At 48.1% G+C, this 27,546-nt stretch overlaps 2 protein-coding genes across 2 annotated transcripts in view; one reads left to right on the top strand and one right to left on the bottom strand.

The window, feature by feature from the left end:
* Positions 1 to 18,088: 18,088 nt before the first annotated feature.
* Positions 18,089 to 21,154, top strand: Pomc (proopiomelanocortin). The gene is made up of 2 exons (XM_026404154.2): positions 18,089 to 18,220; positions 20,337 to 21,154. Exons 1-2 carry the CDS (start codon positions 18,089 to 18,091, stop codon positions 20,985 to 20,987), a joined length of 783 nt encoding a protein of 260 aa, XP_026259939.1. The 3' UTR covers positions 20,988 to 21,154.
* A 1,803-nt stretch (positions 21,155 to 22,957) lies between these two features.
* Efr3b (EFR3 homolog B) overlaps positions 22,958 to 27,546 on the bottom strand; it is an 81,314-nt gene continuing 76,725 nt past the window's right edge. Inside the window, exon 23 of the mRNA XM_026404048.2 lies at positions 22,958 to 27,350. Within this exon, the coding sequence (XP_026259833.1) occupies positions 27,245 to 27,350 (106 nt within the window). The 3' untranslated portion in view covers positions 22,958 to 27,244. The remainder of the gene's footprint in view (positions 27,351 to 27,546) is intronic.

Here is a 27,546-nt window from a genome sequence, read left to right as displayed (position 1 = left end):
GTAGGCTTCCTCATCTTCCATTCGGGAACTCAGGATAAAAACTTGGATGGGTCTTGGACTCTTCCCTTCCTTCACACTCATCCATCCATGGGCCAACCCTGCTGGCCCTACTTTCACAGGACACCCAGCTCTGACTCCTTCCCCTGACCACTCTACCTCTAGGCTGGTCTGTGTTGCCGTTGTATTGTCTGCTGCCTGGACATCTCCTCCATGAGTCCCCCTTTAATCTGTCCTCAAGCTCTCAGCCAAGGGGAGATTGCCCTCCTCTGCCCAGCACCTGCACAGAGATTTGTAAATATTTTTTGAATGAATAAATGAATGTTTTGGGGGAATCTTAGTGCACCTTCCACTTACAGAGACACAATGTCATTTATGGGTCAGATGACTCCTCAGTCTGGCCCAGACAAGGCTCAGACCCACCCCACCCCTGGTACCACATAAAAATAAATAAAATAAAGGTATTGTGTCCACCCATAACTCAAAAAAATATATATAGATAGCAAAAGGTCAAGAGATGGTTGCTGGCACACCAGGGTTATCTGTATGATTCCCTCCTAAGTTTGTGTGTTTGAAAATTTTGTCTAGCTTCTTCCAGTCTTGCTTTTAATATTCATCTATGTCGTAACTTGTGTCTGAACCTGATTTCTTTTTATTATTGCTTAATATTCCACTGTATAGATGTACCACATTTTACTTATTTTTTCATCATGAATGGACATCAGGTTATTTTCATGTTTTGGTTATTATTCATAAATAATGCTGCTACAAATAATAATAATCAATGAGAATAAACTCATAAAATTTGTATATAAAAAATTTTGTGCATAAATTAGGAGTGGAATTGCTAGGTCACAGCTTGATTTGTGTGTGTGTGTGTGTATGTGTGTGTGTGTGTGTGTGTGTGTGTGTGTGTGTGTCACTAGGGGTTGAACCCAGGGGTGCTTTACCACTGAGTTACATCCCTAGCCATTTTTTATTTTTTTTTATTTTGAGACAGGAGCTCTCCCAGTTGCCCAAGCTGGCCTAGAACTTGCAATCCTCTTGCCTCAGCCTCCAGAGTCTCTGGGATTATAGACATGTGCCACCGTGCCCCGCTATGTTTAACTTTTTGAGTAATTGCCAAACTGTTTGCCAAAGTGGGCTCATTTGACATTCCCTTCAGCAGCAAAAATTTCCTCTTAAGAGCAAATAAGTTAAATAGTAAGATATTTCTTACTACCTTGAAATGATCAAGATAAAAAGTATAATTTTTTTTGGTACTGTGAATTGAACCCAGGATGATTTGCCACTGAGCCACATACCCAGGTCTTTGTATTTTTTATTTTTGAGACAGGGTCTCACTAAGTTGCTGAAGTTGGTCCCGAACTTGTGATCCTCCTGCCTCAGCCTCCAGAGTGGCTGGGATTCCAGGTGTGCACCATCTCACCTGGCAATATAAGCTTCTTCTGCCCATAATGAGTAGGAGAAAAATCAATAAAAAGACTGACTTGTAATATAAAGGGGACATAAAAGAAACACAATTGATCCATTTTAAAAAAATGTGACCAGGAAATTCAACTGGCCTTCTCAGGTGAATTGGACCCAATCTGGGAGTTTCTCCCCCGAGGGGGGGGGCGGGGGGGGGCGGCCGAAGGCTCAGACCCACCCCACCCCTGGCACCAAGGACAGCTGTCTCTGGGGATGCTTTGAAGGGATCTGCTCTCCATTGCACGGGAAGGTTTTGGTGAGATTGAAGAAAACAAATCAAACTACCTTTCAGACATCTTTGCCCTGTTCACATTGCTCGCTCGCTCGCTCTCACACACACATGCACACGTCAGAGAGTAATGGGCCTCTAAAGAGCAGGTCACCCTGCACCACCTCTGCCTGCAGCCTGGTGTCACTCCCTGCACTGAGGGCACAGTGAGGGTGCCGCAGGCTCAGTGGCTGTGTGGATCTGCGGTCCTGGCTGCTCCTTCCCTTTGAGCAGGGACATGAAAATAGAAGCTGGCCCCCAGCGGGCGGAGCGCAGGGGCAGGGCTGAGCCAAGTGCACTTCAGGCCCCATTGTTGGGCCTGGAGGGAGGAGGACAGTTCCGAGGCTTCTGAATGCCTCTCCTGTGATGTACTAATGGATGTGCATTACCAGTGTCCTTCCTGGCCACCACGTCACTCTCCTACCCCCACCCCTAGCTGGAGAACTCTGCATTCTCCTGGAAAAGCAGAAGTCATGCCTGAGGCCCAACAAAGGCATTGCCCCTACAAAAGGACCATTGTGGTCACGGCTGAGTCAGAATGACGGCTGCTGGCACCTGGGCTCTGTCTGGAACGAGTGGCTGCAGGGACATCACTTAAGAGAGCCTGATGTGTCTATAATGTCCATGACATCTTCAACAAAGATCCCACCTCCAGGAAGCCCATTGTGATTGCCCAAGAACAAACCCTCAGTTTGAAAAAACTGAGGGATAAGGCAGTGCTTCTGAAGGAACACCGGTGTCTTTACAAGGTGACAAATCCATGCACAGAGCTACCCAGGGAACAAAAGAGCTGAACATTACTTTCTTTTTCTCCCTTGGTCCTGGGGATGGAACCCAGGGGCTGTACGACTGAGCTAGACCCCGGCCCTGAGAGCTCCACGTTTCTCGGGCGGCACTGCCTTTGCAGTGGTGCATCGTGCCAAGATCAGTCAGCTCAAAGCACAGCAGAGTCTCTTCAACCTGCGGCGGCTGTCCACCAGCCACCTGGCTCCTGGAGGTGGCTGCCTGCTTGAGGAGCCCTGGAGCCGTGGTAATTAGACCAGTGACCCCACTGACTTCCTCTGGGATTTGGAGTGGACAGAACAGAGAAGGGGTCACCCACCGGAGGAGCAGATATTCAGAGAGAAATAGCATAAGGAAGGCCTGTGAGACCGAGGACAGGGCTGGGCACAGACACAGGGCTCTGCCGGACCCATTAGGGGCCATATTCTCAGCATCCCAGCCCTTTTTATTTTTTTATTTTGAGACAGGGTCTCAGCTTTGTTGCTGAGGCTGGCCTTGAACTTGTTATCCTCCTGACTCAACCTCCCAAGCCTCTGGGATGACAGGTGTGGGCCACCTCGCCTGGCTTAATGACTGTTTCTGTCACTCCAGAGCTGAACTTAAATCCACAGAATGGCCATAGGGCCCCCACTAGTGTGCAGATGGGGAGGTGTCTGGCCCAGGTGCCAAAGCTGGCGAGCAACAGAACCAGGGCTGGAACTCAGGTCGCCTCGCCCCTCCCCCTACCTCTCCCTCCGCTCCGAGGCTGCCTTTTCCAGGGAGGGGCCTGACCTCTGGCCTGGACCCCCAGCCTGCCCCCTGCTGCTCTGCCGGCATCCAGACAGTGCTGGCTGCTGCGCTAATGTGTGCATTAGCGGATAAGAGCAGTCTCAAGGGTGTCTTCATGAGGCCCCTTCGGCTGTAATAAAGCAAATTAAAACCCCATTCAAAGGTCAATTGAAATCTCTTTTATTCTGGCTCTCTGAACAAATTGATTCCTCTTTGCCCTTGGGGTCAAACTGAAGGCCAGCAAAGGGGCCCAGCTGTGCACTGAATGAGAGCCGCTTGTGAGTGGCAGGGAGGAGGGGGCTGTGGAGTCTCCTCATTCCCTGGGCCATCTGGAGCACCAGGGACCCTCTCCTATGCCATAGGCCAGCTTCAGGGCCCTTTTCTGGAAGGACAGTTCTGTGCCTCTCCTTAAAACTCCACCAGGCTCCCTTCACTGGAAGGCTTAATTAGCGTTTGCACTGACCAACTTGATAGTAGTTGGGTTTCCTCAACTTGCATGAACCCTCTCAGTCCCTGTTAAGCAGGTCTTTGAATTTGCCCAGAGAAACTCAGGCTAAGTAACTTGCTCAAGGTCACAGAGATCATGGTTTCCTTTTCCAAAGCTATTTGCCCCTCTGTCTTCCTTACATCCTTGAATGGCACCAATAGGTACCCAGAAGTTCAAACAAGAAAATCCAGAACCATCTTTTTTTTTTTTTTTTTAAAGTCAGGAAACACTCCTTGCCAAAGGCAAGGATGTTTTCAGCTTATTTTTTTTTTTAAAGAGAGAGAGAGAATTTTTTAATATTTATTTTTAGTTTTTGGCGGACACAACATCTTTGTTTGTATGTGGTACTGAGGATCGAACCCGGGCCACACACATGCCAGGCGAGCGCACTACCGCTTGAGCCACATCCCCAGCCCCAGAACCATCTTTAAGCCCTCTCTTTGCTTCAAATTCCAGGTGGAGAGAGGTCCTGTCAATTCTTCTGAATGGCTCTCCAGAGATGTCCAGAGGCATCAGTACAAAAGAGTCCTACTGAATCGGGTCCCTGCCTGGTTTGAAACCAGCAATAGTCCTTCCTCTCTTGGCATCTTGAACACTTTTCCCCAACACCTAAGGTATTTAATTGGAATGATCCCAGTAGATTAAGAGGAGAGAAATAGGGGCTGGGATTGTAGCTCAGTGGTAGAGCACCTGCCTAGCCTGTGAGAGGCACTGGGTTTGATTCTCAGCACCACATATAAATAAATAAAGATCCATTGACAACTAAACAATATTTTTAAAAATATTAAAAAATAAAAAAATAAGAGAGAAATATGGCCGGGGGGAGTAGCTCAGTGGCAGAGCACTTGCCTAGCACACATGAGGCTCTGGGTTCAACCCCTAGCAATGAAAAGAGAGAAAGACAGTCAGACTTAATACGTGTATTTTATACCCAGGGAATGAATTGTTCTCAAAGAGGTGGCTTTGGATTCACCTTCAACAAAGACAGTAAATTTTCAGACAAGCACCATGAAAAAGGAAAAGCACTTTGAGTCAGGACAGACAGCTTGGAGAAAGGCTGATAACCAGTCGCCGTCCTCCCTCTAGAAGTGGGCAGGATACCTCTGACTTTGTAAATCTCTTGTTTTCTTTTTAGGCAAGTAGAGGGAGGCCAGAGAGCTTTCCTGTACCTGCTTTTTCTTAATGGTCTTTAACTCAATCATCTTTCATATTTTGGGGTGTCATATTCTGTTTCTACAACATAAAATCTGTCACCTAGCAACCTTATGGCCTCTGAAGATCAGCCCTTTTGCCCTCCTTTCCCAGGACTGCTTCTCCCCCTCCCTTCCATACTCCAGCAGTTCCTGGAACCTGTCAGATCATGCGGGGCAGGCAGCGACCAAAGGAGGCAGATTTAAAAGGGCCGCTGAACAGGCTTTATTGAGATATCACTCCCTGGCGGAACTCGATCCGACCCACAGAGGGGACAGGAGAAGGATCTGAGGAGAAACCGTGTGGAAGCTCGACGGGACTGGACTTTTATGGGGCTTACAGTAGGAAGGGACGGGCTTGGGACAGGAAAAGGTGTTTCTAGAGTCTCTTGCCCCCTTGGAGTTGATCAGGGGAGTTGGCTGAACTCCGGGATTGGCCAGGGGGTCCTGCTGATTGACAGGCATTTCTGCGGCATCTGATTGGTGTTCTTTTCCGTCGCGGGCTGCTTTGTTCTAAGTCACCACTAAGTCGCCACCACCGACCTAACAGAACCCTCTGACATTTTTATGCTCCAGGACCCCCGTTGAACCTCTATTTCTTCCAAGAAGCTTTTATCCTACCCTTCCCTATCTCCCCCTGTTTTCTTTGTTGTATTTATCACCATTTGTAATTTTCTTTGTTGACTGTTATTACAGGTCTCCCTGATGGAGCAGAGGGCCTCTAGGGAGCAGGTCTCACATAGGGGTCAGTCAATATTTGCAAGTGAATGATAGAACCAAATCCAGGCCCTCCAGAACAGCACTTTCCCCCCAACACCTGTGCTGTTCATGAGCACAGTGTGAGCACCCACTGGATGCCTGGCCCTGAGAAAGGATCGGAATAGTAGTAGCGTCAAGGTGAACAAGTGTAGGCTATTCATCCCCCCAGTGCCCCCCCCCCAGCCCTCCCAGGTCCTCCTTATCCCCACCTGTGAAGCCAGATTTAAAGTTAGGCCGTCAGTGTAGTTAGGTAAATCGGGTCTAAGATCCAAAAGGGAGGCCATGTTGAGAATGAATTCCGGGAAAAGTTGAACAACTCTTGGAATGTTAATGAAGTCCCGGAAAAGCCCTAGGCCAGAGCCCAACCCAAAGAAGTGTTAAGGGAACAGCCCCCAGCAAACTTGAAGATGCTGACTCAGAAGTCCTTCCTGCCCAGATTACTTCTTTGGCCCACCTGTGTCCCACCCCTCGGGCCTTCCCACCTACATTCCATCACTGCAGGAACTAAAAGGGGAAACACATTCGACCTTCAATGGATTCCACCTCTTGGGTCCCCTTCTTCCTCCAGGAGAAGTCTTTTCTGCTGTCCTTTAATAGACTTCTAATTTCCACTCTGACCTTGCCTCCGCGTGCTTCTCTGGTGTTCTTCTTCAACATCGGGGAAGCAAGGACTCGTCGCCGGGCAACAGCGGTAACACCTGTGAACGCTGCTCACCTGCTTTCTTCCTTCATCCCCAGCACTGTCCGGCTAGCGCCCTTTTCTGACCCTTCTTCTGCAGGGACCCTAGACTTATCCCCTCCTCCTCTTCTCTCTCTTATTACCCTCCTTTTCGTCCTCTACCCCCAAGGCACAGGGCTTCTGCAGAAGCATTAGCCACCCTGTCCACCTCTCTGCCAGCGTCCCACCCTCCCTCTCTCTCCAGGGAAGGGCTGGCCTCCCTGACCTGTGCCTGTGAGCCTGCGCCTCTGCCCTGCCCTGCTCTCTCATCAGGAAGCCACTGTCCTGACACCGTGGTACAGGGGTAGGTGGTGCCTCCGGCCATCAGACCGCACCTCAGTATCCACCTCTTCTTACCTGGGAAAGGGGGAGGGGCCTGAAAAGCAAGAAGCCTGTGGTGGTTTAGGCTGGGACCATGGGGACAGGAGTGACCCCAGAGCTGTCCCTGGTCCCAGGGTTGCTGCCACTAGGGAGGGCTCTGGGAAAGCAGCAACTGGACAGGGACAGCACACATCCCACATCCCATTTTCGCAACCTGTGTCCAGCGTGAGCCCCCACCCGCTGCCTGTGTAATTGTCACACTCAACAAAGGGGCAGGCGCTGGCCCTGTTCTGTTCAGACGCCACGCAGGCAGGGGCCCCTCCTGGTGTAAGGCTCTTCTCCCCACCAGAGGGCTGTGGAGAGGAGTCAGAGAAGCATGGACTTCGGCAAACTGGGAAGGGCTCCTGGCCCCTTCCTCCTGGCTGGGTCCCACCCGCCCCTCCACTCATCTCAGGGCCTTTGCCAGGAATTCCCACACGCTGGCTTTTGGACCTGTGTCCCTGAAGACAAGGGCCATCAGCCCAGCCACCCGGAGGCCCTGAGACGGTACAGTGGTCCTGATGCAAGGCAGGGCTGGCAGCCACCAAGCTGTCCTCAGAGACCACGGAGGGTGAGCCAGGAGGGTGGGCAGCACGGAGCCGGGCTAACTCACCCCCACCTAGGGCTTGAGTCCGTGCTTGTTCCAGCCCAGTCCCTCAGAGACAGGTGGACAGCAGCCTTGTCCCTAAAGCTTCTCTTCTCCCAGTGAAATGAATGTCCCCTAGTGTACCAAGCCACCTTCCTTGTGCCCCCCAGGCTGGCATTGAGCCCTTTGTCACCCTGCCCTTTTTGCTCTCCTACCAGTCCTTTGTCTCCCTGAAGAGGCCACCTCTGCACCTGCCTTTGTAACGCAATCACACCATGGTGACATCTCTTTTCCAATTAAATCCTCAGAGGTGAAAATCTGGGATGACGAGAGCGGCCCCAGCTCCACACCTGCTGCCACCTGGCGTGACTGGAGCCAGGGGCGGGGGCAGCCTACCCCAGGAGCCCCCACGATCAAGGTCTGCAAACCAACTCATCCGAAGGACCCTGCAGCTGCTTGGCTGTCCCCCCTTCCTTCCTTCCTTCCTTCCTTCCTTCCCCCCTTCTTTCCTCCACCAGAATGCCCATGACATCAAGGATAAGGGCTGGCACTTGTCTCTGGCTAACCAGGGGCCAGGCCTTGCTCTGAGAGCCTGATATGCAGTATCTCATTAAACCCATGTGACAGGCAGTGGTTGACCTTTGATCCCCTGAAATACTACCCTACCGCCTGTGCCACCATTGTGTGTGGGGTGTGGGTGGAACCTGCCTCTTCACGTTATGGGTCTTTAAATTCAGAAGAAGTGTTCTCAAGGCATATCTGCAATCTTTAGATGAGGAGCTAAGGGATTTCAAGCTGATGTCACAATGTGCTGAGAGTTGGTTATTTTGCATTGAGAAGGGATTTGAACGGTTGTGGCTACAGGCTGGGCTTCAGCTCTACCCTGACCCACATGCTCTTTTTACAATGCCATGGGGATCTATATCCCTCTCCCTTGAACCCCAGTGGAACTTTGAGACTGCCTCAACCAACATGGCAGAGATGCTGCTCTGGGACTTCCAAGGCTGTCATAAAGGGCAACACAGCTTCGGCCTGACTTGCCCTCTCTCAGACACAGGCTTGTGAGGCCTGAGCCTACGTGTGAGAAGTCCAGCCACACTTCCGCTGCCATGCTGGAGAGACGACATGGCAAGACTCCAGAGAGACAGAGAGGGGCATCCTGGAGGCCCAGCTCTTCCAGGGTCCTGTCTAGCCCAGGAGCCAGACTTGTGAATGATCACCTTCCAGTAACTATAGATCCCACCTCTGAGCTATTTGGATGTTCCCAAGTCACCAGGGACTGCAGGCCTTGCTGAGCCCTGCTCATGCTACAGTTCCTGAGCAGAATAAATGTTGTTTTAACCAGTATATATTCGGTTCAACAGGATATATTAGTTTGTGACTTAGGTAACCGGATCAACCATCATTATTAATACTTTAACATCTTTTAATATTTATCTGTTTCTATCCATATCCACATCTTTATCCACATTTACATTTCTATCTTCTACTCCCCCCACTTAACAATATGTAGTAGTTATTTTCTATGCCTAGAAATAAAATATCCACATTATTTTGAATTGACTGAAACTCATGTATGGCTTTATCATAATTCTTATATCCTACTGTAAGTGTTTAATTTAATTGTATTTTATAGTTACTATAAATGATATTGTATGAGGAATCTTTTTCTATGAATTTTTTTAGATGTTGATGGACCTTTATTTTATTCATTTATTTATAGATAGTGCTGAGAATCGAACCCAGTGCCTCATACGTGCTGGGCACATGCTCTACCACTGAGCCACAACCCCAACCCTGTATGGGGAATCTTGAGCAACATTTAGTGTAACTACAGGACTGTTTCCTTGGGATAATTCCTAAGAATTTCTGGGTCAGAAGGTAAGGTCTCAGTGTAGATGGAGCCCCTCATCCCCCTGTGGCTTATCCTGCCAGTCTACCTGTTTCTTCACCTCCTTCTCCTTCATCCTGTTATGGAACAGGAGGACCCCCCCCCCCGCCCCATACACACACACACACACACACACTGTCTGAGGCATCAGTCCTTCCTCTGGATTCTCCCTGTTCTACTTGGAGTGTCCAGCCTCTCTGGCTCTCACCCACAGCACCGCCTTCTCCCTGTCCCTGGGCTCTTCCCCTCAGCATGCAGGAGTGCGCTGGGACATACTGGCTGTCTTTATCCTTGATCCTAGGCTACCCTCCACAAAACCCCCATTCACCATTAGAATTCTAGAAAGACTGCCTCAGTGTGTGTCCTGCTTCCTGGTTCATACAGACACACATTCTTTTGAAATGTATGTGAAACATGGGTCAAAATGGACCATATGCTCATCTATTAAACAAGTCTTGAAAAATTCTAAGGACTGAATCAAACAGAGCATGTTCTCTGGCTACAGGGGAATAAAGGTAAAATTTGGTTTCAAAACATTAGAAAATATCCAAAGTTTGGAAGTTAAGCAGAACACATTTCAATAAACCATAGGTCGAAGAAGATATTGTGATGGAAAGAAGAAGATATTTTGAAACAAACTGTAATAAATATACAATGTATGAAAATTTATAGAATGCAACAAAAGCCATACTTAGAAATTTGTGGCCACATCTACATATGTCAAAAAAAAAAGAAGGTTGGGCTGAGGATGTGGCTCAAGCAGTAACGCACTCGCCTGGCATGCGCGGGGTGCTGGGTTCGATCCTCAGCACCACATAAAAATAAAATAAAGATGTTGTGTCCACCGAAAACTGAAAAACAAATATTAAAAAATTCTCTCTCTCTCCCTTTGCTCTCTCTCTATATATATAAAAAAAGAAAGTTGAATATTGATGATCTAAGTAAAAGTAGTTATTTAATATTCATTTAAGAGGATAAAAAATAGCCAATTGAACCCATAGACTATAGAAAGCAAGAAGTAATAAGAGTAAAAATTTCAAAAATAGAAGGAAAATATATATTGTGTGTATATATATATACACACAATAGAAAAAGTTAACAAAATCAAAGTTAAATCTTATAAAAGACCAATTAAATTGTTAAGAAAGCCAATGAAGGAAAAAAGGGGATACAAAGAGATGAAAAGGAATCATAAATACAGTGTCCACAGATGCTGAGAAGAAGAAATAGACACAATGTTAAGCCCATAAATTAAAGAATTTAGATGAAATGGACAAATTCCTGAAAATACACACCTTATAGCCAGGGACTGTGGCTGTAAGGTGTGTATTCCCAGCCATTTGGGAAGCTGAGGTAGGAGAATTGCTAGTGTGAGGTCTGCCTGGGCAACTTATTAAGATCCTGTCCAAAAAAAAAAAAAAAAAAAAAAAAAAAAAAAACCACAAAAAACAAAATCAAAACTAAGCAAAAAACAAACCAAAAACCCCCAGAATATACATCTTATTAAAACTGACACAAGGCTGGGGTTGTGGCTCAGTGGTGGAACACTTGCCTCACACATGTGAGGCACTGGGTTCAATCCTCAGCACCACATAAAAATAAATAAAATAAAAATATTGTGTCTATCTATAACTAAAAACAAACAAACAAACAAAATGAACACACGGGGGCTGGGGTTGTGGCTCAGCAGTAGAGCGCTTGCCTTGCACGTGTGAGGCACTGGGTTCAATCCTCAGCACCATATAAAAATAAACAACCAAAATAAAGATATTGTGTCCATCTACAACTAAAAAAATTTAAAAAAAAAAAGAACACAAACAGAAATAAACAATGGGGGGACTGGGGTTATAGCTCAGTGGTAGAGCGCTTGCCTAGCATGTGTGAGGCACTGGGTTTGATTCTCAGCACCACATATAAATAAATAAAGGCCCATCAATGACTAATAAAATATTTAAAAAAAGAAATAAACAATGGGAATAGTGCTATTTATGCAGCTAAATCTATAATTAAAAACTGCCACAAACAAACAACCTTAAAGATGTAGATGGCATCAATGATGAATGATCCCACACCACTGCACACAAATTCTTCTGCTTAATTATAAAAAGGAATGGGGAGGGATTTTTAACTTGTTTTATGAGGACAGCATTATTTTCTCGAGGGATACTGAAAACTGAACTCAAGGGTGCTCTACCACTGAGATACAGCCTCAGGCCTTTTTAATTTTGAGACAGAGTCTCACTATGTTGCTGAGGCTGGCCTGGAACTTGTGATCCTCCTCAGCCACCCCCACTCCCAGAAACTGCAATTACAGGCCAAAGCCACCATATTTCGCAAAGGACAGCATAATTTTTTCTTCTCTTTTCTTTCTTTCTTTTCTTTTCTTTTCTTTTTCTTTTTTTTTTTTTTTTTTGTGGTGCTGGGAATTGAATCCAGGGCCTTGTGCATGCGAGGCAAGCACTCTGTCAACTGAACTATATCCCCAGCCCCAAGGACAGTATAATTTTGATGCTAAAATCTGACAGGAATTCCACAAGAAAGGAAAATTACAGGCCAATCTCATGAATGTAGATGCAAAAGTCTTAAATAAAATATTGGCAAATTGAATCCAGTGCTACAAAAACTAACACATTATAATCAAATTGGGCTTAACTTCAGAGTGCACAGTAGGCTTAACACAGAAATATCAACAATACAAGGATGCACCACATTACTAGAATAAAGGGGGGGAATTGTACTATTATTTCTGACAATCAGGGGCACCTGTTTCAGGCTTTCAACGAGGAGCTCACTAGTGAGAGTGGAAGGGCAATGGTGACCTCTTCCCTGTGGTATCAGGTAAAGTGCAGCAAGTTCCCACCGTGGGGATAGAAGTGACAAGTGACATCTATATTCAATGCCTGTGGTGTTGACCTTGCTGCTTGGGTTTTGTTCCTGGTACTGGCCTAGTTTTCTTTCTCCACACAGTCCAGCAGCCTGATTTTGGTCATGGTTCCAGCCATCCTTCGTCCCTGCCCAACTTTGGATCTTGGTTCCCCAACCTGCCCAGTGATTCCTAACATGATTCAATGACCTTTCAGTTCACTGGGGCCAAAATGAGTTCTTCTATATGTAATTAGGAACCCCGTTGACAGAGCAGGACTGAAACTAGGCCAGTTTGAATCTTTCCTGGTCTGACTATTATGCTACTACCAGCTATGTACCTCTTAAAATTGTAAAAACAATACAAAGAAAAAGAAGACGTAGTCATTACCTGATTGAAAGAGCTCACAAGCCTATGATGGTAATGGGAGGGGCGGATAGAAGACAGAAAATGGAAAACAGAGGTGAAGTAGCCTGAGCAGTGCAAGCTGTGTGTAGAGATGTGAGCAGAATAGGTTTTATGGAGAAGAGAAGGCCAGGTCTCCTTAAAAAAATTAAAGAGAGCCACATTAATGTTTATAGCAGCACAATTCATAATAGCTAAACTGTGGATGACCTTCAGTTGATGAATGGATAAAGATTATGTGGTATATATACACAGTGGAATACTATTCAGTATTAAAAGAGAATAAAATCATGGCATTTAAAGGTAAATGGATGGAGTTGGAGAATATAATGCTAAGTGAAGTTAGCTAATCCCCCAAAACCAAATGCTGAATGTTTTCTCTGATATAAGGATGATGATTCATAATGGGGTTGGAGGGGGGAGCATGGGAGGATTAGATGAACTCTAGATAGAGCAAAGGGAAGGGAAGGGGAATGGGGGTAGAAAAGATGGTGGAATGAGATGGATATCATCACCCTAAGTACATGTATGAAGACACAAATGGTGTAACTCTACTTTTTGTACAACAGAGATATGAAAAATTGTGCTCTATATGTATAATATAAATTGTAAAATATTCTGTTGCCCTATATAACAAATTAGAATAAAAAATAATTAAAAAATTAGAGAGAGAGAGAGAGAGAGAGAGAGAGAGAGAGAGAGAGAGAGAGAGAAACAGGTAACTAAGGGAGTCCAAGTTTCCCAGGTGGGAGGGAGGAAGGGTGTCCTAGTTGGAAGCCTGAGAAAGGAGTGCTCATGGAAGTGTTAATATTGGGGATGGCTGGGATGCCTGAGACGCCCCTATGCAAGATGGAGGGTAGGGGTGGAGTGGGAAGGTTACCCTGGAAAGAAGCCAGACCCGGTACTAAAACAGTTCACTTATTAATAAGGAGCTTGGTTTTCTCTTGTGGTCCAAAAGGAAAAGATTGCTGAACATAAAGTCAATGTCACAAACCAGAAAAGGTGAATTATCAAGGGAATCTTGTGGTCCCTAAAGCATCTAACTGGGAATAGAGGATGCTCCTGCCAGATCAAATAAGCAGCTGGATTTGAAGTGGGTTCAGTCATCCAATTTTCCCTGCCACACACACAGCTCCTGGAAGTCTGATTCTCCTCCTCCTCCTCCTCCTCCTCCTCCTCCTCCTCCTCCTCCTCCTTTTTCCTTTTTATTTCTATTTTTTGTTTTGTTTTTTTGTTTGAACCAAAAAGGGTGCTCTACTACTGAGCTACATCTCCATCCCTTTTTACTTTTGATTTTGAGATGGGTCTTGCTTAGTTGCTGCGGCTGGCCTCCACTTTGCAATCCTCCTGCCTGAGGGAGCTGGGATGACAGGCATACTCCACAACGCCTGGTTTTGTTTCTTTATCCAGGTTCAGGTAGGTTCTCTTCCACTACAGGGGTGAGTGCTGTTTTCTCCCTGGTCTGACTTATGAGCCTAAATTCAAGATAGGCCAGATGTCAAAGGCTGTCTGAAAGTCCCCAGACCACTCTTCGAGCTCATGGCCTCAGGGAGGGCTCAGAAGCCATAGGGAAAGTACTTCAGCTGCTCTTCACAGTGTGTCACCTTCTTCCCATTAGGGGCCGAAGATCTTCAGTCCCCTTTCCTTGGAGCTGGGGTGCAGGAAGGCTGCCCTGGCTAAACCTTGGAGGGCAGTACAATTCACTTCCACATCCTCAAGAGGCAACCGCTCCTTGGCCAGAGCCTCACCTTCTCTGCTCCTTCCCTCTGCCCCTAAATGGAATAGAGAAATTGTGATTCCCCACTACACTTTCCATACACTGGGGAAATCTGAGGCATAACAGACGCACTTCTTGGTGGTGATATTTACCTGCAGTCGCCAATGAGGCAGATTCCGGCTTTAGCACGCACATAGATAATTCTCGAGCTAGGCCTGCCTCACACCGGGGCGCTAAGCCTTTGCCTGTCCTAGGCTGAGACCCAACACCATCCTTAATTAAGTTCTTCCTGACCACAGGCCGCCAGGTGTGCCCTTAGCGGGATGGTGCTAATGCCAGCCTCCGGGCTTTCCGGGCACGTCTGCCCTGGCGCTCAGCCCCTGCCTGGAAGCCCCCTCCGCCCCGGCCCCCCTTCGCAGGGCCGGGAGTTGCTCGTCGCTGCAGAGCGCGGAGGCTCCCGTCCAGCGCCCACCGGGCGAGCCCTGCAAGTATATAAGGACCGAGGACAGCGACAGGGACAAAGCAGCGGTGCCGGAGGAGAAAGAGGGGGAAAGAAGTGACTGAGAGAGGCCACGGAGCATCCTCGCACCCCAGAGAGCAGCCTCCCCGCGACAGGTAAGGGTGCAGCGGCGTCAACCCGCACTCTCACCGGGATCCCCTGCCCCCGGCCTTGGGATGTCCTGTGCTGGCCCCGAAGGAGGACCGAGTGCAGGGGTCCCGAGCTCATTGCAAACTTTCTGAGCTGACTGAGGAGTAAGAAGCCACCGGCTGCGGAAGAGCAAGGCCAGCGTCACGATGGTGGGTGAAGGGCTGCGACGCCGCCGGCAGTGCCTCCAGGGAGCCGGTGGCCTCGGGTCCCCCGGGATCGCTGCTGTCCAGAGTTCCTGAATGGGAAAGGCGGGGGGGCAGCGGACTTCTAGGACCCCTTAAGACTCTGACCACTCCCTAGGGAAAGCTAGGGAGAGCTCCCTCGACTCCCGCCTTGCGTTCATCCTCTTCCCAGTTTTCTGGATGTGTCACTTCTTTAGGGTAAAATGCCATACACTCAAGCGCAAATTAATGTTAGAAATGGGGCAAGAGAAGAATTTGCATTTTAGATTTTTTTTGCACTCAAAACTCCTGAATCCTCATTTCCCTGCCCACCTTGATGCCTAGGTGGTTGCGTTGTGATAACTACATGCTTCTGGGATCAATTACAAGACTAGGCAGTTAAGAGTCCCTCCGTCTCCAGGACCCAGATGGGGTTAAAAACAGGTGGCGGGGTGGGAACTGTCCGAGGTCCTGAAACACCCCGTCTGGCAGCGAACCTCCGCAACAGGATCGCAGAGTGAACAGTTCATCCACATTTCTGCACTGGACAACCAGCAGAACTGACTGAGGCTCAGGCAAGGGTCGTTTCCAATGAAGGAGGGACAGTCCGCTGAGCATCTGGATCCCCCAAATTCTTCATGTATAAACGCAACTGGGGTAGTTTTCACAGAATGACTGGAAGGAGCCAAGAAAAGTGGGTTTTGTCACTTTATAACATATGTACAGATTACAGCTAATTTAATTTATTTGACACTTGTTATAGGACCTGTCATGTGTGCATTACGATGCAAGGACTAAACTCTCCCTCTGCTCCTCTCACCTTAATTGAAGGGCATGGCAGTGTACAGTTTTAGAGCAACAAACATAACGTTTTGTTTAGTTCAGAGACTCCCACCACTCTTTATATTATAAAGGTAATTTCAAGATAACAAATTGTAAGTGTCTATTTTTCCAGGGCTTTCAATTATTGGATTATATATTCCTCTACTTCAAAAAGTAAAACTTTTGATATCTCTCCACCACTCTGTTGCTTTAAAAAATGGTAGGAATATGATGACATTTTTTCACGGTATAAAGATGGAAATAAACATAACCAAAGCAAAACAAATTGCTTTCAGGAAACCATCTAACTTTTTACAAATAGGAGCTCTGAGAGGGTGGGAGTGAGAGTACCACCATGCTATGCAGCATAGTCAGTGGGGCGGTAGGAGAGGCACTGCTCTTTGGGGAATTTTCAGAAAAGTCTGAAATCATGAGGTTGGCCATTAGAAAATGGAAGCCATGCCAGAATGGCCAGCTTTGAAGAAAACTGGAGTGCAGTTGAGGGGACTGTCAGACCTGAGTGATTTCATTTTTTCTACTAATATGTTATTTTATACTATCATTTTTCTGGTTCTCCTGTAACATCTGGTTATACCTCTGACCCAAACGTGTTGTGTGACCTCAGCACTTTGGTCTAATTGTCTTGTCCACCAAGTTCAGGCTGCCTGCTTGAACTGGAGCGTCAGGAGAGGACCGCTAATTTGACCAATGTTTCCCAGTTGCCCTCTATGGCAGAGGCGCTGCTGGCCCAACTCTCTGGCTGCCAGCGCCATCTAATGGTGGCTCTGAAAATGCTCCGCCTGAGTGTGGCAACAATTCTACAGCCAGCTCCTTTAGGGTGAGTTAGCCTAGCTCTTGGGGAATGGGGCAAGGGTGGGGCAGAGAGAAGGAAGCGCCTTCCTGAAGTGGACAATGAAGGCCTGGGGGACTTGCACTTCCAAAGCCTCATTTCTGAAAAAGATTTGGCCCATGACTTCCCAAATGAGAGATTTCTTTTAGATAAACTTATTTTAAAATGCAAATATTCACTAGAAGTGAGAAGACACTTAGTCATCCACACCTTAATGTGAATTACTTTTCTCATCTAATTAGATTTCTTCCTAACAGCTGGTGGGGAAGATCTTCTGAAACCCTAATGATTGTAGAGTGGGTGATGAGCTGATTACAGACTTAGGGATGGCTTTAGGGGCCTACCTAGGTAAGGAGGAATGTGGCAGACTGGGAAAGGGCTTGGCACAGGGACCAAAGGCACTGTAGGTGCTCCCCTCAGTGCTGCATTATGATCTCTTGCCCCCAGTATCAGCCAAAGGTACTCCCTGGATTCTCGAAAAGTGCCTTTCGTGGCTATTCAAACTGGAGGTAACTCCCTTCCAATCCATCTGTCCTTCTTCTCCTGGCCATCTACATCCTCTTTAAGTCCAGCTACTTCAGACCACATCTGAGAGACCCAGAGAACAAGAGGCTTGATGTGTAACATGTTCAAAAGATGAGCCACTTTTAAGAGACTTGGTTTGTAAACTAAATCTCTCTGAATTACTAGGGTCTGGGAAATGGTGATCACCCAAGTGACTTGTGTGAAGGACATCAGTTGGGTTGCCTAAGGTCTTGACCAAATGGCCCAGGAGTTTTATTTGCAAACTAATAGTCATGGATAGCAGAATTTCAGAGGAATGACAGGATCCTGGTGGAGGAGGAGAGGAAATGACCATCCTGGGCAGGAATTTTAGAGTCCTTTGTCTTTCTCATGTTATTCTCATCCACGTATGCAGGGTGTTAGAAATCTAGCTTTATGCAGGCAGTGAAATAAGAAAGCTCTGTGCTGGAATCAGGGGTACTTAGCTTTATCTTATATTCTTGAGCTTTATTTTTTCCATCTGTCAAGTGAGGGGCCGGACCAGATGATTTCCAAAATACCTTGCAGCCCTAATCTCTTTAGGGGTCAGGTTTTAAGAGGAAATAAAATTGCCCATAGTTTTCCAGGTCCTACTCCCCTCCTCCCTATCACAACTCCACCTTGCACATCTCTCTTCTTCTCAGCACAGCTCCTGTCCTCAAAAAGCCTTGGACTCCACAAGTGAGTGTTGTTAATTTTGGCTCGCAGTCCTTCCTGGTGAGTGGCCAGCATTGTTCTGCTCCTTGCAGGGGTCCCTCCAATCTTGTTTGCCTCTGCAGAGCTCAGCCTGCCACCTGGGAGATGCCGAGATCGTGTTATAGCCGCTCAGGGGTCCTGCTGCTGGCCTTGATGCTTCAGGCCTCCGTGGAAGTGCGTGGTTGGTGCCTAGAGAGCAGCCAGTGTCAGGACCTCACCACGGAAAGCAACCTGCTGGTATGTGGGCCTTGGGTGCCACCTCTGGGCATCAGATGGGACTGGGGCTGGGACAGCTCAAAAGAAAGGGACATGGGGAAGAGGAGATTTTACTTCCATTGATTGGGGTGATTCAACCCAGGGCAGGAGCAGAACTTTGCTATGAAGTCAAGATTGAGCCAATGAGAGAGAGGAGGAAGCAGCCTCAAGGATATGGGTCAGAGCCACAGTTTCTGTTTGATTAACCTTACTCCTTGCCCTGTTTTCTAGGGAGACCCCAGACCATTTAACCTATTTAGAAACAGAGCCATAATAATTGCTTTTTTCAGTTGACCCTTCCCCTTCAATTTTTTGATCCTCAAATTATTCCTTTTAAAATATCCTCATATCACCATTCTTACTCCATATTTCTTTCCCTTTTATCTATTACCAGTTATGAAGCCAGCTAGGTATTTCTACAAAACATCTGTAGAGGGAGAAGGAAAGACCAAAGTACCTTTATTTTAGTAACTGGTGCTGAATGTCTGATGCTTCCAAGTTCTCTGCAGTCTTTCCAGAAATGTAAAGGATGTTGTGCCAGAATAGGGTTTCCTCCAGGTCACCACAGTGGTGTCTGTGTGTATGTGTGTGTGTGTGTGCACACACGCAAGCTCATGCACACACACCCAGCACCTGCCAAGTGGGGGTGGAATTTCCATTACTGTATCCTATGTTTCTTGTTGGTGGAGAAGCTGAGCTAGGATGAAGAAAGCGATTTCCTCATACACAGAGCTTTCATGTGTAAGTTAGAAACAAGAGCTTGGGGTGTTCTGTGATTTCTAGTTCAGAGAGACCCAAGAGACATCCACTACACAGCCTCTCCTGTTGAGAGCTCACCAGAGTAGGAGCATTGGAAAGTCAGAGTCCATGGGCTCTAGTTCCATTTCTGTCACCAATGAGTGTGTGTGTGTGTGTGTGGGGGGTTGACCAGTATCTTCCATCTCTCTGAGCTTCCTGTTTTATTATCTGTTCAGGGGAGGGGTGTTTAAATTAGGTAGTTTTTATTGTTCACTCTTCACATTCTGTAGGGTTATAATTCTAAATCCCTGGAGTAGAAAATTCCCAGCTTCACAGAGTGGTTGGAATCCTCCTGTTTCCTCCTTTATAGTTTCCAAGTAGCCGAAAAACTCGAGGATGCAGCCTATGGGTCATTTTCCTCAGCAAATATGTACCATAATTGAGTCCTCTAAGGATAGGGAGCAGAGACACCAGCTTTTTTTTTTTTTTTTCCTTAAGAGAGAGAGAGAGAGAGAGAGAGAGAGAGAGAGAGAGAGAATTTTTCAATATTTACTTTTTAGTTTTTGGCGGACACAACATCTTTGTTGGTATGTGGTGCTGAGGATCGAACCCGGGCCGCACGCATGCCAGGCGAGCGCGCTACCGCTTGAGCCACATCCCCAGCCCAAGAGACACCAGCTTTTGACATGTACAAGGAAATAACCCTGACTTTCTATCCCTCCCCGGAGTCAGAATGAGGTGATAGGGAAATGAGCCATTATGTTCCAAAGACTATAGGCTGGGGGAAGAGGGTATGGTGAGATGAGCTAATAAGACTCAAAGGAATCAAAGCGAAGAGCCAAGTGGGACGTAGAAAAAATTTGAGACATAAGGCAGGAATAGGTCTGGGGTGGGATATAAAGTAGATTTGCAGATCACAGGGTAAGAGTAAGACATTCTATCACCTGGAGAGGTCCGAATTTCAGCCCCATGCCCCACTTGGACTTGAATGGAACTATAGCTATTTACTCAAAACTCATGAAGTGGCAACTGCTACCACCACCTGCCCTTTTTGCAGCACTTCCTATATATCAGGTGTATAGTGGTCCAACACGGAGCCCGGAGGGTGGGTTCCTCATTGCCGCAGTAGGATGGGGTGAACCAGGGTGTTTGCTATAGTTCCCGGACGGTCTACGCAAGAGGACAAAAGGGCCACGTGCAGGGTGAGTCTGGGAAGATGACCATGAGTGTAGAGAGGGCTGCGCGGCCCACGCGCTGGGCAGGCGGCCTCGAGGGGCAACATGGCGCGCTGTCCTGCCCCATCTCGGGAGGGCGGCGTCAGCAGGGCCCGCGCCTCCCTCACGCGCTCGCTGTCCCTCAGGCGTGCATCCGGGCCTGCAAGCCCGACCTCTCCGCTGAGACGCCGGTGTTCCCCGGCAATGGCGATGAGCAGCCGCTGACCGAGAACCCCCGGAAGTACGTCATGGGCCACTTCCGCTGGGACCGGTTCGGCCGCCGGAACGGCAGCAGCAGCGGCGGCGGCGCGGGGCAGAAACGCGAGGAGGAGGTCGCGGCAGGCGAAGGCCACGTCCCGCTGCCCGCCGGCGGCCCCGAGTTCCGCGACGATGGCGCCGAGCCGGGCCCGCGCGAGGGCAAGCGCTCCTACTCCATGGAGCACTTCCGCTGGGGCAAGCCGGTGGGCAAGAAGCGGCGCCCGGTGAAGGTGTACCCCAACGGTGCGGAGGACGAGTCGGCCGAATCCTTCCCGCTCGAGTTCAAGAGGGAGGCTGTGCCCGGCCCCGACGGCGCGGCGGCCCTCGCCGACCTGGAGTACGGCCTGGTACCCGATGCCCAGGCGGCGGCGGCCGAGAAGAAGGACAACGGGCCCTATCGCATGGAGCACTTCCGCTGGGGCAGCCCGCCCAAGGACAAGCGCTATGGCGGCTTCATGACCTCTGAGAAGAGCCAGACGCCCCTGGTGACGCTGTTCAAGAACGCCATCATCAAGAACGCGCACAAGAAGGGCCAGTGAGGGTGCAGCGGGGCGCAGGGGCTTCTCTCCTCCGGGAAGTCCATCCTAAAGCCCCCTGGCTCGCCTGCCCTTCTGCCTGGCCAGCTTCTCGCTGGGGCTGGTGGTAGCGACAGACATTCAACCCTTAAAGCTGTCTGTAGTTAGGAAATAAAGCCTTTTAAATTTCACTGCCGTCTCTGACTTTGTGTGAATAAAACTAAAATACAAAGATCAGCATTTACTGGAAGAGAAACATAGTGGTTTCCATGTGACCACTGTGTTTCATTAGATGGGGATAAAATGGAAAGACGACCTTCCTTCCCCCAGCCATGGATCTTCAGGGGACCAACTAGTTTGAATGACTCAGGGTGGCTTTCAGTCCAGTGTTCCTAGGATGGCTACATTTCTCACCCTCCTGCACTGAGTGAAGATGTGCCAAAAGTCACAATTCCTACAAGAGTGACCATGGGGACTCAGGGAGCCAGGCAGGCACCTCGCGAGGCCTACTCATCAATGGGAGGACTCTGGACTGTCAAGTGGGAAGCTGTGGTCATGCTTTTCGCCGACTGTGCCCTTTGCTACTTGTGTGACCTTAGGCAATTTCAAGTTGAGTCATTTACTTCTCCCTTCTTAGCATAAAGGCTGAGAGTTGGTATATTCCCAGACACATGGTCTCACTGCCTTCCACACATGCTCATGGAGAAACATCTGTTTAAATACAACACAATATGCAGATGCTTCTCACAGTTCTTAGGCTCAAACCTGGAGATCCCTGTTTCCCCACTGGCTCTGGCCCAGCTCCTCATCCCCATGTTGCCTGAATGCAGCCCTTCATTCTCAGTCCTCCCCACTCAGGCCTTCGTTCTAACCAACTTGTCTCCAGGTGCTCTCTTCTCCAACCATCATACACAAATTACTCATATTAACATATAAAAATACTTCTCCATATTCTCTGACTTGTGAGCCAAAACAGTACTTCTACCTCCCGATTTTCTGTTAATTCCAAACTATTGGCAGGGTCCTTGTCAACCAGGTTCACTTCCCTTCCAAGACTGTTTCCTTGAATGAAGGCTCTGCCTCATGCCTACTAGTTTTCTCATTGTTCCTCTGCCATCCTTCTTCACTCTCTAGACCCTCCCACCCCCATTTTAAATGATGTCGTTTTTCAACACAAGCCCAGGCTCAAGTCCAGCTCTGCTGGGCAATATGATGTCTTCCAGCTACTCCTCATCCCCAGTGTTTCTGCAGCCAGTCCCCTTCAGCATGGAGAGAATGCTCTGTGGCTAGAATGGCAAATTACTTGCTGTCTGCATGTCTTGTTCTCTCAGGGAAACTTCAGCTCTGTAGGGCAGAAGGCAGGTGTTGTGTGTTATGTTTCATTTCAATCTCCCTGTGGCATTCTCACAATGCTGGGGCCACAGGTTTGCAGCCACACATTTACAATACACAAGAGATTCACAGATACCTACAGGGCTGCAGGCATACCTGTCACTTTCATTTGGCACACCAGTGGACAGAATATATCAAAGCCAGCTGGGAAACATTTGTATATAGCATTTACACAAATACCCCTGTGGTTGATGCTCTGGGAGTTCGCAATGAAAGAAAATGGGGATTCCACCTGGGAAGTCCTGATATGAGGAGAGTTAGAAAATCATATTAATATAGGGTCTCCCTCAATAAGGGTTATAAGAAAAGAACTAGAATGAAGAATGGCCTGAGCCCGGTAACTGAGGATGCGCCTATGTTGGGAATCCTGGCCTCAAGTTTCCATGTTGGTAGCATCCTTTCCCTTACCTCCTTGGTTCTGGGACAAGTAAAATAGGGTCAGTATGTATGTGTGTGTATGTGTGGGGTGCCTAAATGTCAGTGGTACACAGTTGGTATTTTCAAATTCTGTTTTTATCCCCCCAAACAATTTACTTTAAAGAAATCAAACAGACAGCCATGTAATGACAACATTAACATTTATTTGAAAAGGGCATCATGAAGGCTCATTGGGAGATGGCAACTAATAATCCTAAAGAATGATTTTGCTAAGAATCCTTCCTACGCTTCCCCCCATTCCCCTTTCCTCCCTTCCCTAAAATAAAACTAATTTGATTCAACAAATTTAAAATACAGAAAACTGCCACAGGCACTAATTCTGCACTCACATATAAATATGTCAGCTGTTATATACATATATTATCAACTATGAACTACATTACATACATGCACACATGGGCACACACACTCAGCCAGGTGTTGAAGGTCTAAATGGACACAGATGTTAATGTACGGGCTGCAGCATTTGTAGATTTACAACTCTGCACTCCATATGCCTGACTCCACAGTCATGGAGGAGTAGCGCAAAAGGGCAAGGTGACGGGGCTTGGGTAGCCCTGTGGTCCGCTGGAGGAGAGAAGCCCTGAACTATCAGGTTGATGTCCAAAGAGAGCACAGAAAATTTCCTTCTGGCCACAAAGCCCTTCCCACTGCCCAGTGGCTCCTTCTCACCATTGCTGCAGCCAGCCAGGCCTCAGGAAGGGCCTGCCATGAATCTCCTTCTGCAGTCTTCAGATCTACACTGAGCTTGGGGTTAAGGGTTACAGTAACTAGAAAATTTCTAGGGCCAATGGGATGAAGAGGCCCTGAGCCTTCTCCCCAGATATAAGTGATGTCTTGTTTTGAATGATCGGCCTCCCAGGGCTCAGGGACACAGGAAGCAGGTGTGGCCTGCCCTGATGAGACAACCTCCCTGCACACCTTAAAACATGGCACTAAACTGGCCAGCTGCCATTTTCTGGTCATAAGGAGGAATTGGGAAAAGTAGTCTCACTTTTCAATAGCACTTTGCATAGCCAGGTTAGAAGGCCTGGGGACAGCAGAATGGCAACTGGAAGGTCTGGTGAACCAGGAGCCCTCAAGCCCAGAGGTCTGCCATTTAAAGGAAACCTAAGACTGTTCTGACTCCCACTCCAGTTTAGTGTCTTGGACCCAGAGCATCCAAGACAAAGAGAAGCGCATGTATGACATTGGGTTCCTTTGAGTACATTCGTTGGTCCCAGGCCCCACTTTCCCCGCTCATCCATTTGCATTTGTGGATGGGTGGGGCTTTAAACAGAAGGGAGTATCTGAGGACTTTTCTGGTTCTTCTCCTGACCTACTGTTGAGGAGGCCATTTAGGAGTCAAGAGACCACTTATTTCTAGTCTTCAGAGAAAATGGGAACAGGCCCAGGCATTGGAGGTCCCAGGGCAAGGAAAATAGAAGATGCCCTAGGAATACACAAGTGATTTCCATTCATCTGCTCCTTGTGCTTTTATGACTCAACCAAATTAACAGAACCTGCAAATCTCAAATACATTCATGCCTATTAAGTTCTACCAGCCGATGACAACCATGCTACCTTGGTCACAAAGCTAGAGTTCTCAGAAGCATTTGGGGCAGCTGGATTGAATGAGCTTGCTGCCTTCTCTTGATTCAAGCTCATGTGAGAGAGGACAGCAAAAAGAGGCATGAGAGAGTGCTGCCATGCCAGAGGGCATGAAAGGCAGGTGCCGGGATGATAAGTCAAGGCACCAGGTTCCTCCCTCTTGACCCCACCCAACTTCTGCTCTGCCTCCTTCCCAGGCCTTGTCATGCAGTGGTGGACACTTCTGCATTCACTAAATTTTTGTCCAAGTTAGCATTTACCTTAAACTCTCTGATTCTAAGGCATACTTGGCTAAGATCCTGATTCTACCCCACACCAGCAGGCAAACTAATACTCCACTGAGTGTAAACTGAAACTGAAACACACAAGAAACAGCCAGGTCTCCAAAAGCAGCATGGTGTAAAGAAAAATCTGCCTTGGATCAATGAAGATGAAAGAGCAGAGGTGTCTCTTTAGAAAGGAAACCCTGTGCCTTTTTTTTTTTTTTTTTCTATTCTCAGGAGGCTGGTGAGGGACAGACATCTGAGTAGACCTACAGGTCTCTGGTTCCGAAACTGGCTCTAGAAAGAAACTCCAGGGAAATGACTCCCAAGGCTCAGAACCAGGAGCAATTGCCATGAGGGTGGACCCTAAAGCTGCATGGGAACAAGAAAGAAACAGAGGGTCTGAATGATGGGGAGATCTGGTGTGGTGAGGAAAGGCATGTTTGTGGTTCAATGTTTAGGTTTTCTTTAATGTTTCTTCCAAAGGTTACTTTTTAAAAAAAAACTTTAAAGTTAAACTTTTAAGTTTGTTTAAAGTTATTTTAAACATGATTTCTTAATATAGAGATATTAAAGAGAAATCTAAGTTCATGCTTGCAAAGTTGGGTTGATCACAAGCCAAAAGCCACAGAACAGAGTTAAAAACCCATGGGGGAACAGAAGCCTCATCCCCTGGGCCTGAGATCATGCAGGCCATGCAAAAGACACGTGCCCACAGCATGGGGTGGTGGCCATGGAGAAGAGCTGCATCCATAGTGTGGAAACTACAGGGATAAAGGTCCAACAGCCCCATGACAATATTTACTGCACACACAATGAGAAACTGCATGTGCTAAGTTTTTCCCAATTTTGGAACAGGTGCCTATCTGCCCTAATGACGAGGCTCTCACTGTGTATCTACACAGGGCCCTGCGCAGGGGTGAGATCTGAGGGCATCCTGCCCTCCCCTTAGCAGAAGTAGCCCCCTTTTGACCCCATGCCACACTGTCTAAAAGTATACCCTAAAAAGTGATTCCTTTAGGTCAATAAATCGATTCTCCCTCCCTTTCTTTAAAAAGCAAATTCTCCAGGGAGGGAACGTTTGACCGTTCACACCTTCCTGTGTGTTACATCAGCACAGAAGAATTGTGGGAAGTTTGGCTCTAAAGAAAGGAAAGGGCTCCTTCGACCATGGGTGCTTCCAGTAGAGAAGACCCAGGTGGGAATCTGTCAGGGACACCCCAGGAGGAATAAAGGTACCTGGAGGTGGGATGGGGAAGCACAGGCAGAGAGGAGGCAGCAAGTGGCCTCCTTTATGCCCTGCCTGGCTCTGAACATGCAAGTCACACAGGGTCAGGCAGGCAAGACTTGGGGAAAATGAATCCCAGAACCTAATGGGGTCTCTACCATTTTTCCCTAGCATACAAGCAAGGTCTGTTGGCACTGATGTCCCAGACTTTGTCCAAAGAGTGAAGAAATCATTCCAATATTAGGTGATAGATCCCTCTTTGCTCAAATGGAACATCCCTAAGGTTAATTTCAGACATCCTTGAGCCCCAAAGCACCACTTGTCCCATTCCCCCTCTCTTCTCCCCTGGCCCAGGCTGGAAGCCTCTTCCATGGAAGGTGGCCGGGGCAGGCCTCTGGGCTTCCTTCCCTTTTTTTTGGGTCATCAAGAATCAGATTATCTTGTTCTACCTTCCCTCAACCCAGAGGCTTGGAAATGTCTTGAGTTCCTTGGAAAAAGACATCAAAGAGAGAACATGACTAATTCAGAGAAACATCCAGAAGACAGAACCATGGAGGGACACCAGAAGCCCCCTCTGAAGAAAAGGAGGAGGTGAGACCATGCTACACAAGGAGAGGACTTGCCCTGCTTGTCCTTGCAGCAGCCTGCTGCCCGGTCTGGGAGAACCAGCCCTTCTATCACCAGCCTGCCTGCCCTTCCCTCTGCCTTTGCTGTCCCCCAGGGTATCTCCACCCTAGAAGGACTTGGAATTCATTAATAGTAGAAAGAAACAGACAGCTGAAGGGTGGACAGGACCCCGGAAGACGCTCAAGACTTGAGTACAGGAGGAAGAAGGCTGCTTGGGGTGACTGCTACCATCTCCCACCTCTGACATGGTCACTTCTCTACAAGGGGAGCATTCCTTGGTTCCTCCAAGTGCCGATTATGGATGGCTTCCTTGGACCAACCAAGTCCCCTTCTACTTCTCTCCTCAGGAGATGAGACGTGCTCCCACAGACACAGCCCCAATAGAAGCCTTTCACCCCACACACCAAGCGGGACCTTCCCAGACCTCTCAGCGTCTCCCTGCAGATGCCCCCATGATTCTCTGTCCCTGGCCGACACAAAAGAGAAGACAAAAGGTGCAGGTGATATGCTTATTGGCCCCAGAGGGGCAGGTGGCTGGATCTCCCTCAGGGAAGACAAGGCAGAGGCAGGAGGGCCATGAAGGGCCAGGGAAGGCCCAGAGGCACCACCTTTGCTTAGCTGGTCGCCCTCCAAGGTGACTGTTTTTCAGAGATCCCAGCTACATTTCCACAAGGCAGGGGTGGGTGTGAAGGTGAGCCCCTCCCCCAGACCCTGTTCCTCGGAGGGGCTCCATGTCTTGGAATTCAGTATACGCACAGATCGGGAAACTTCATCTCATAGACGGGGATGGAATGGTTCTGTGGCTGGCCGTAGGCTGCGGTGATGGTTCCTGATGGGCTCGGAGGGGGCCTGAGGGGACACAGAGAGGAGAGAGCCATGAGGTGAGAATTCTGCAGTCCCACTCCTGGGCAAGAAAACACAGCAACTGATTTGGGTTTCCTTTTGCACAGGGACCAGAGAGCTTGTCACTCCCTGGGGTCCCAGGTTTCTAAGTTGTTCCAGAATCTAGAGCTTAGGCAGGTCCTTGGAAGAGTCTACAGTGATA

Source organism: Urocitellus parryii, chromosome 12 (assembly GCF_045843805.1).
Source record: "Urocitellus parryii isolate mUroPar1 chromosome 12, mUroPar1.hap1, whole genome shotgun sequence".
Classification (NCBI taxonomy): domain Eukaryota; kingdom Metazoa; phylum Chordata; class Mammalia; order Rodentia; family Sciuridae; genus Urocitellus; species Urocitellus parryii.
The sequence above is the reverse complement of the archived record's forward strand: the minus strand, read 5'-3'. Positions and strand labels throughout refer to the sequence as shown.

Coding starts and splice junctions, on each gene's coding strand:
- Pomc (XM_026404154.2), top strand. CDS start 18,089: ATGCCGAGATCGTGTTATAGCCGCTCAGGGGTCCTGCTGCTGGCCTTG. Junction 18,221..20,336: donor CCACGGAAAGCAACCTGCTG/GTATGTGGGCCT, acceptor GCTGTCCCTCAG/GCGTGCATCCGGGCCTGCAA.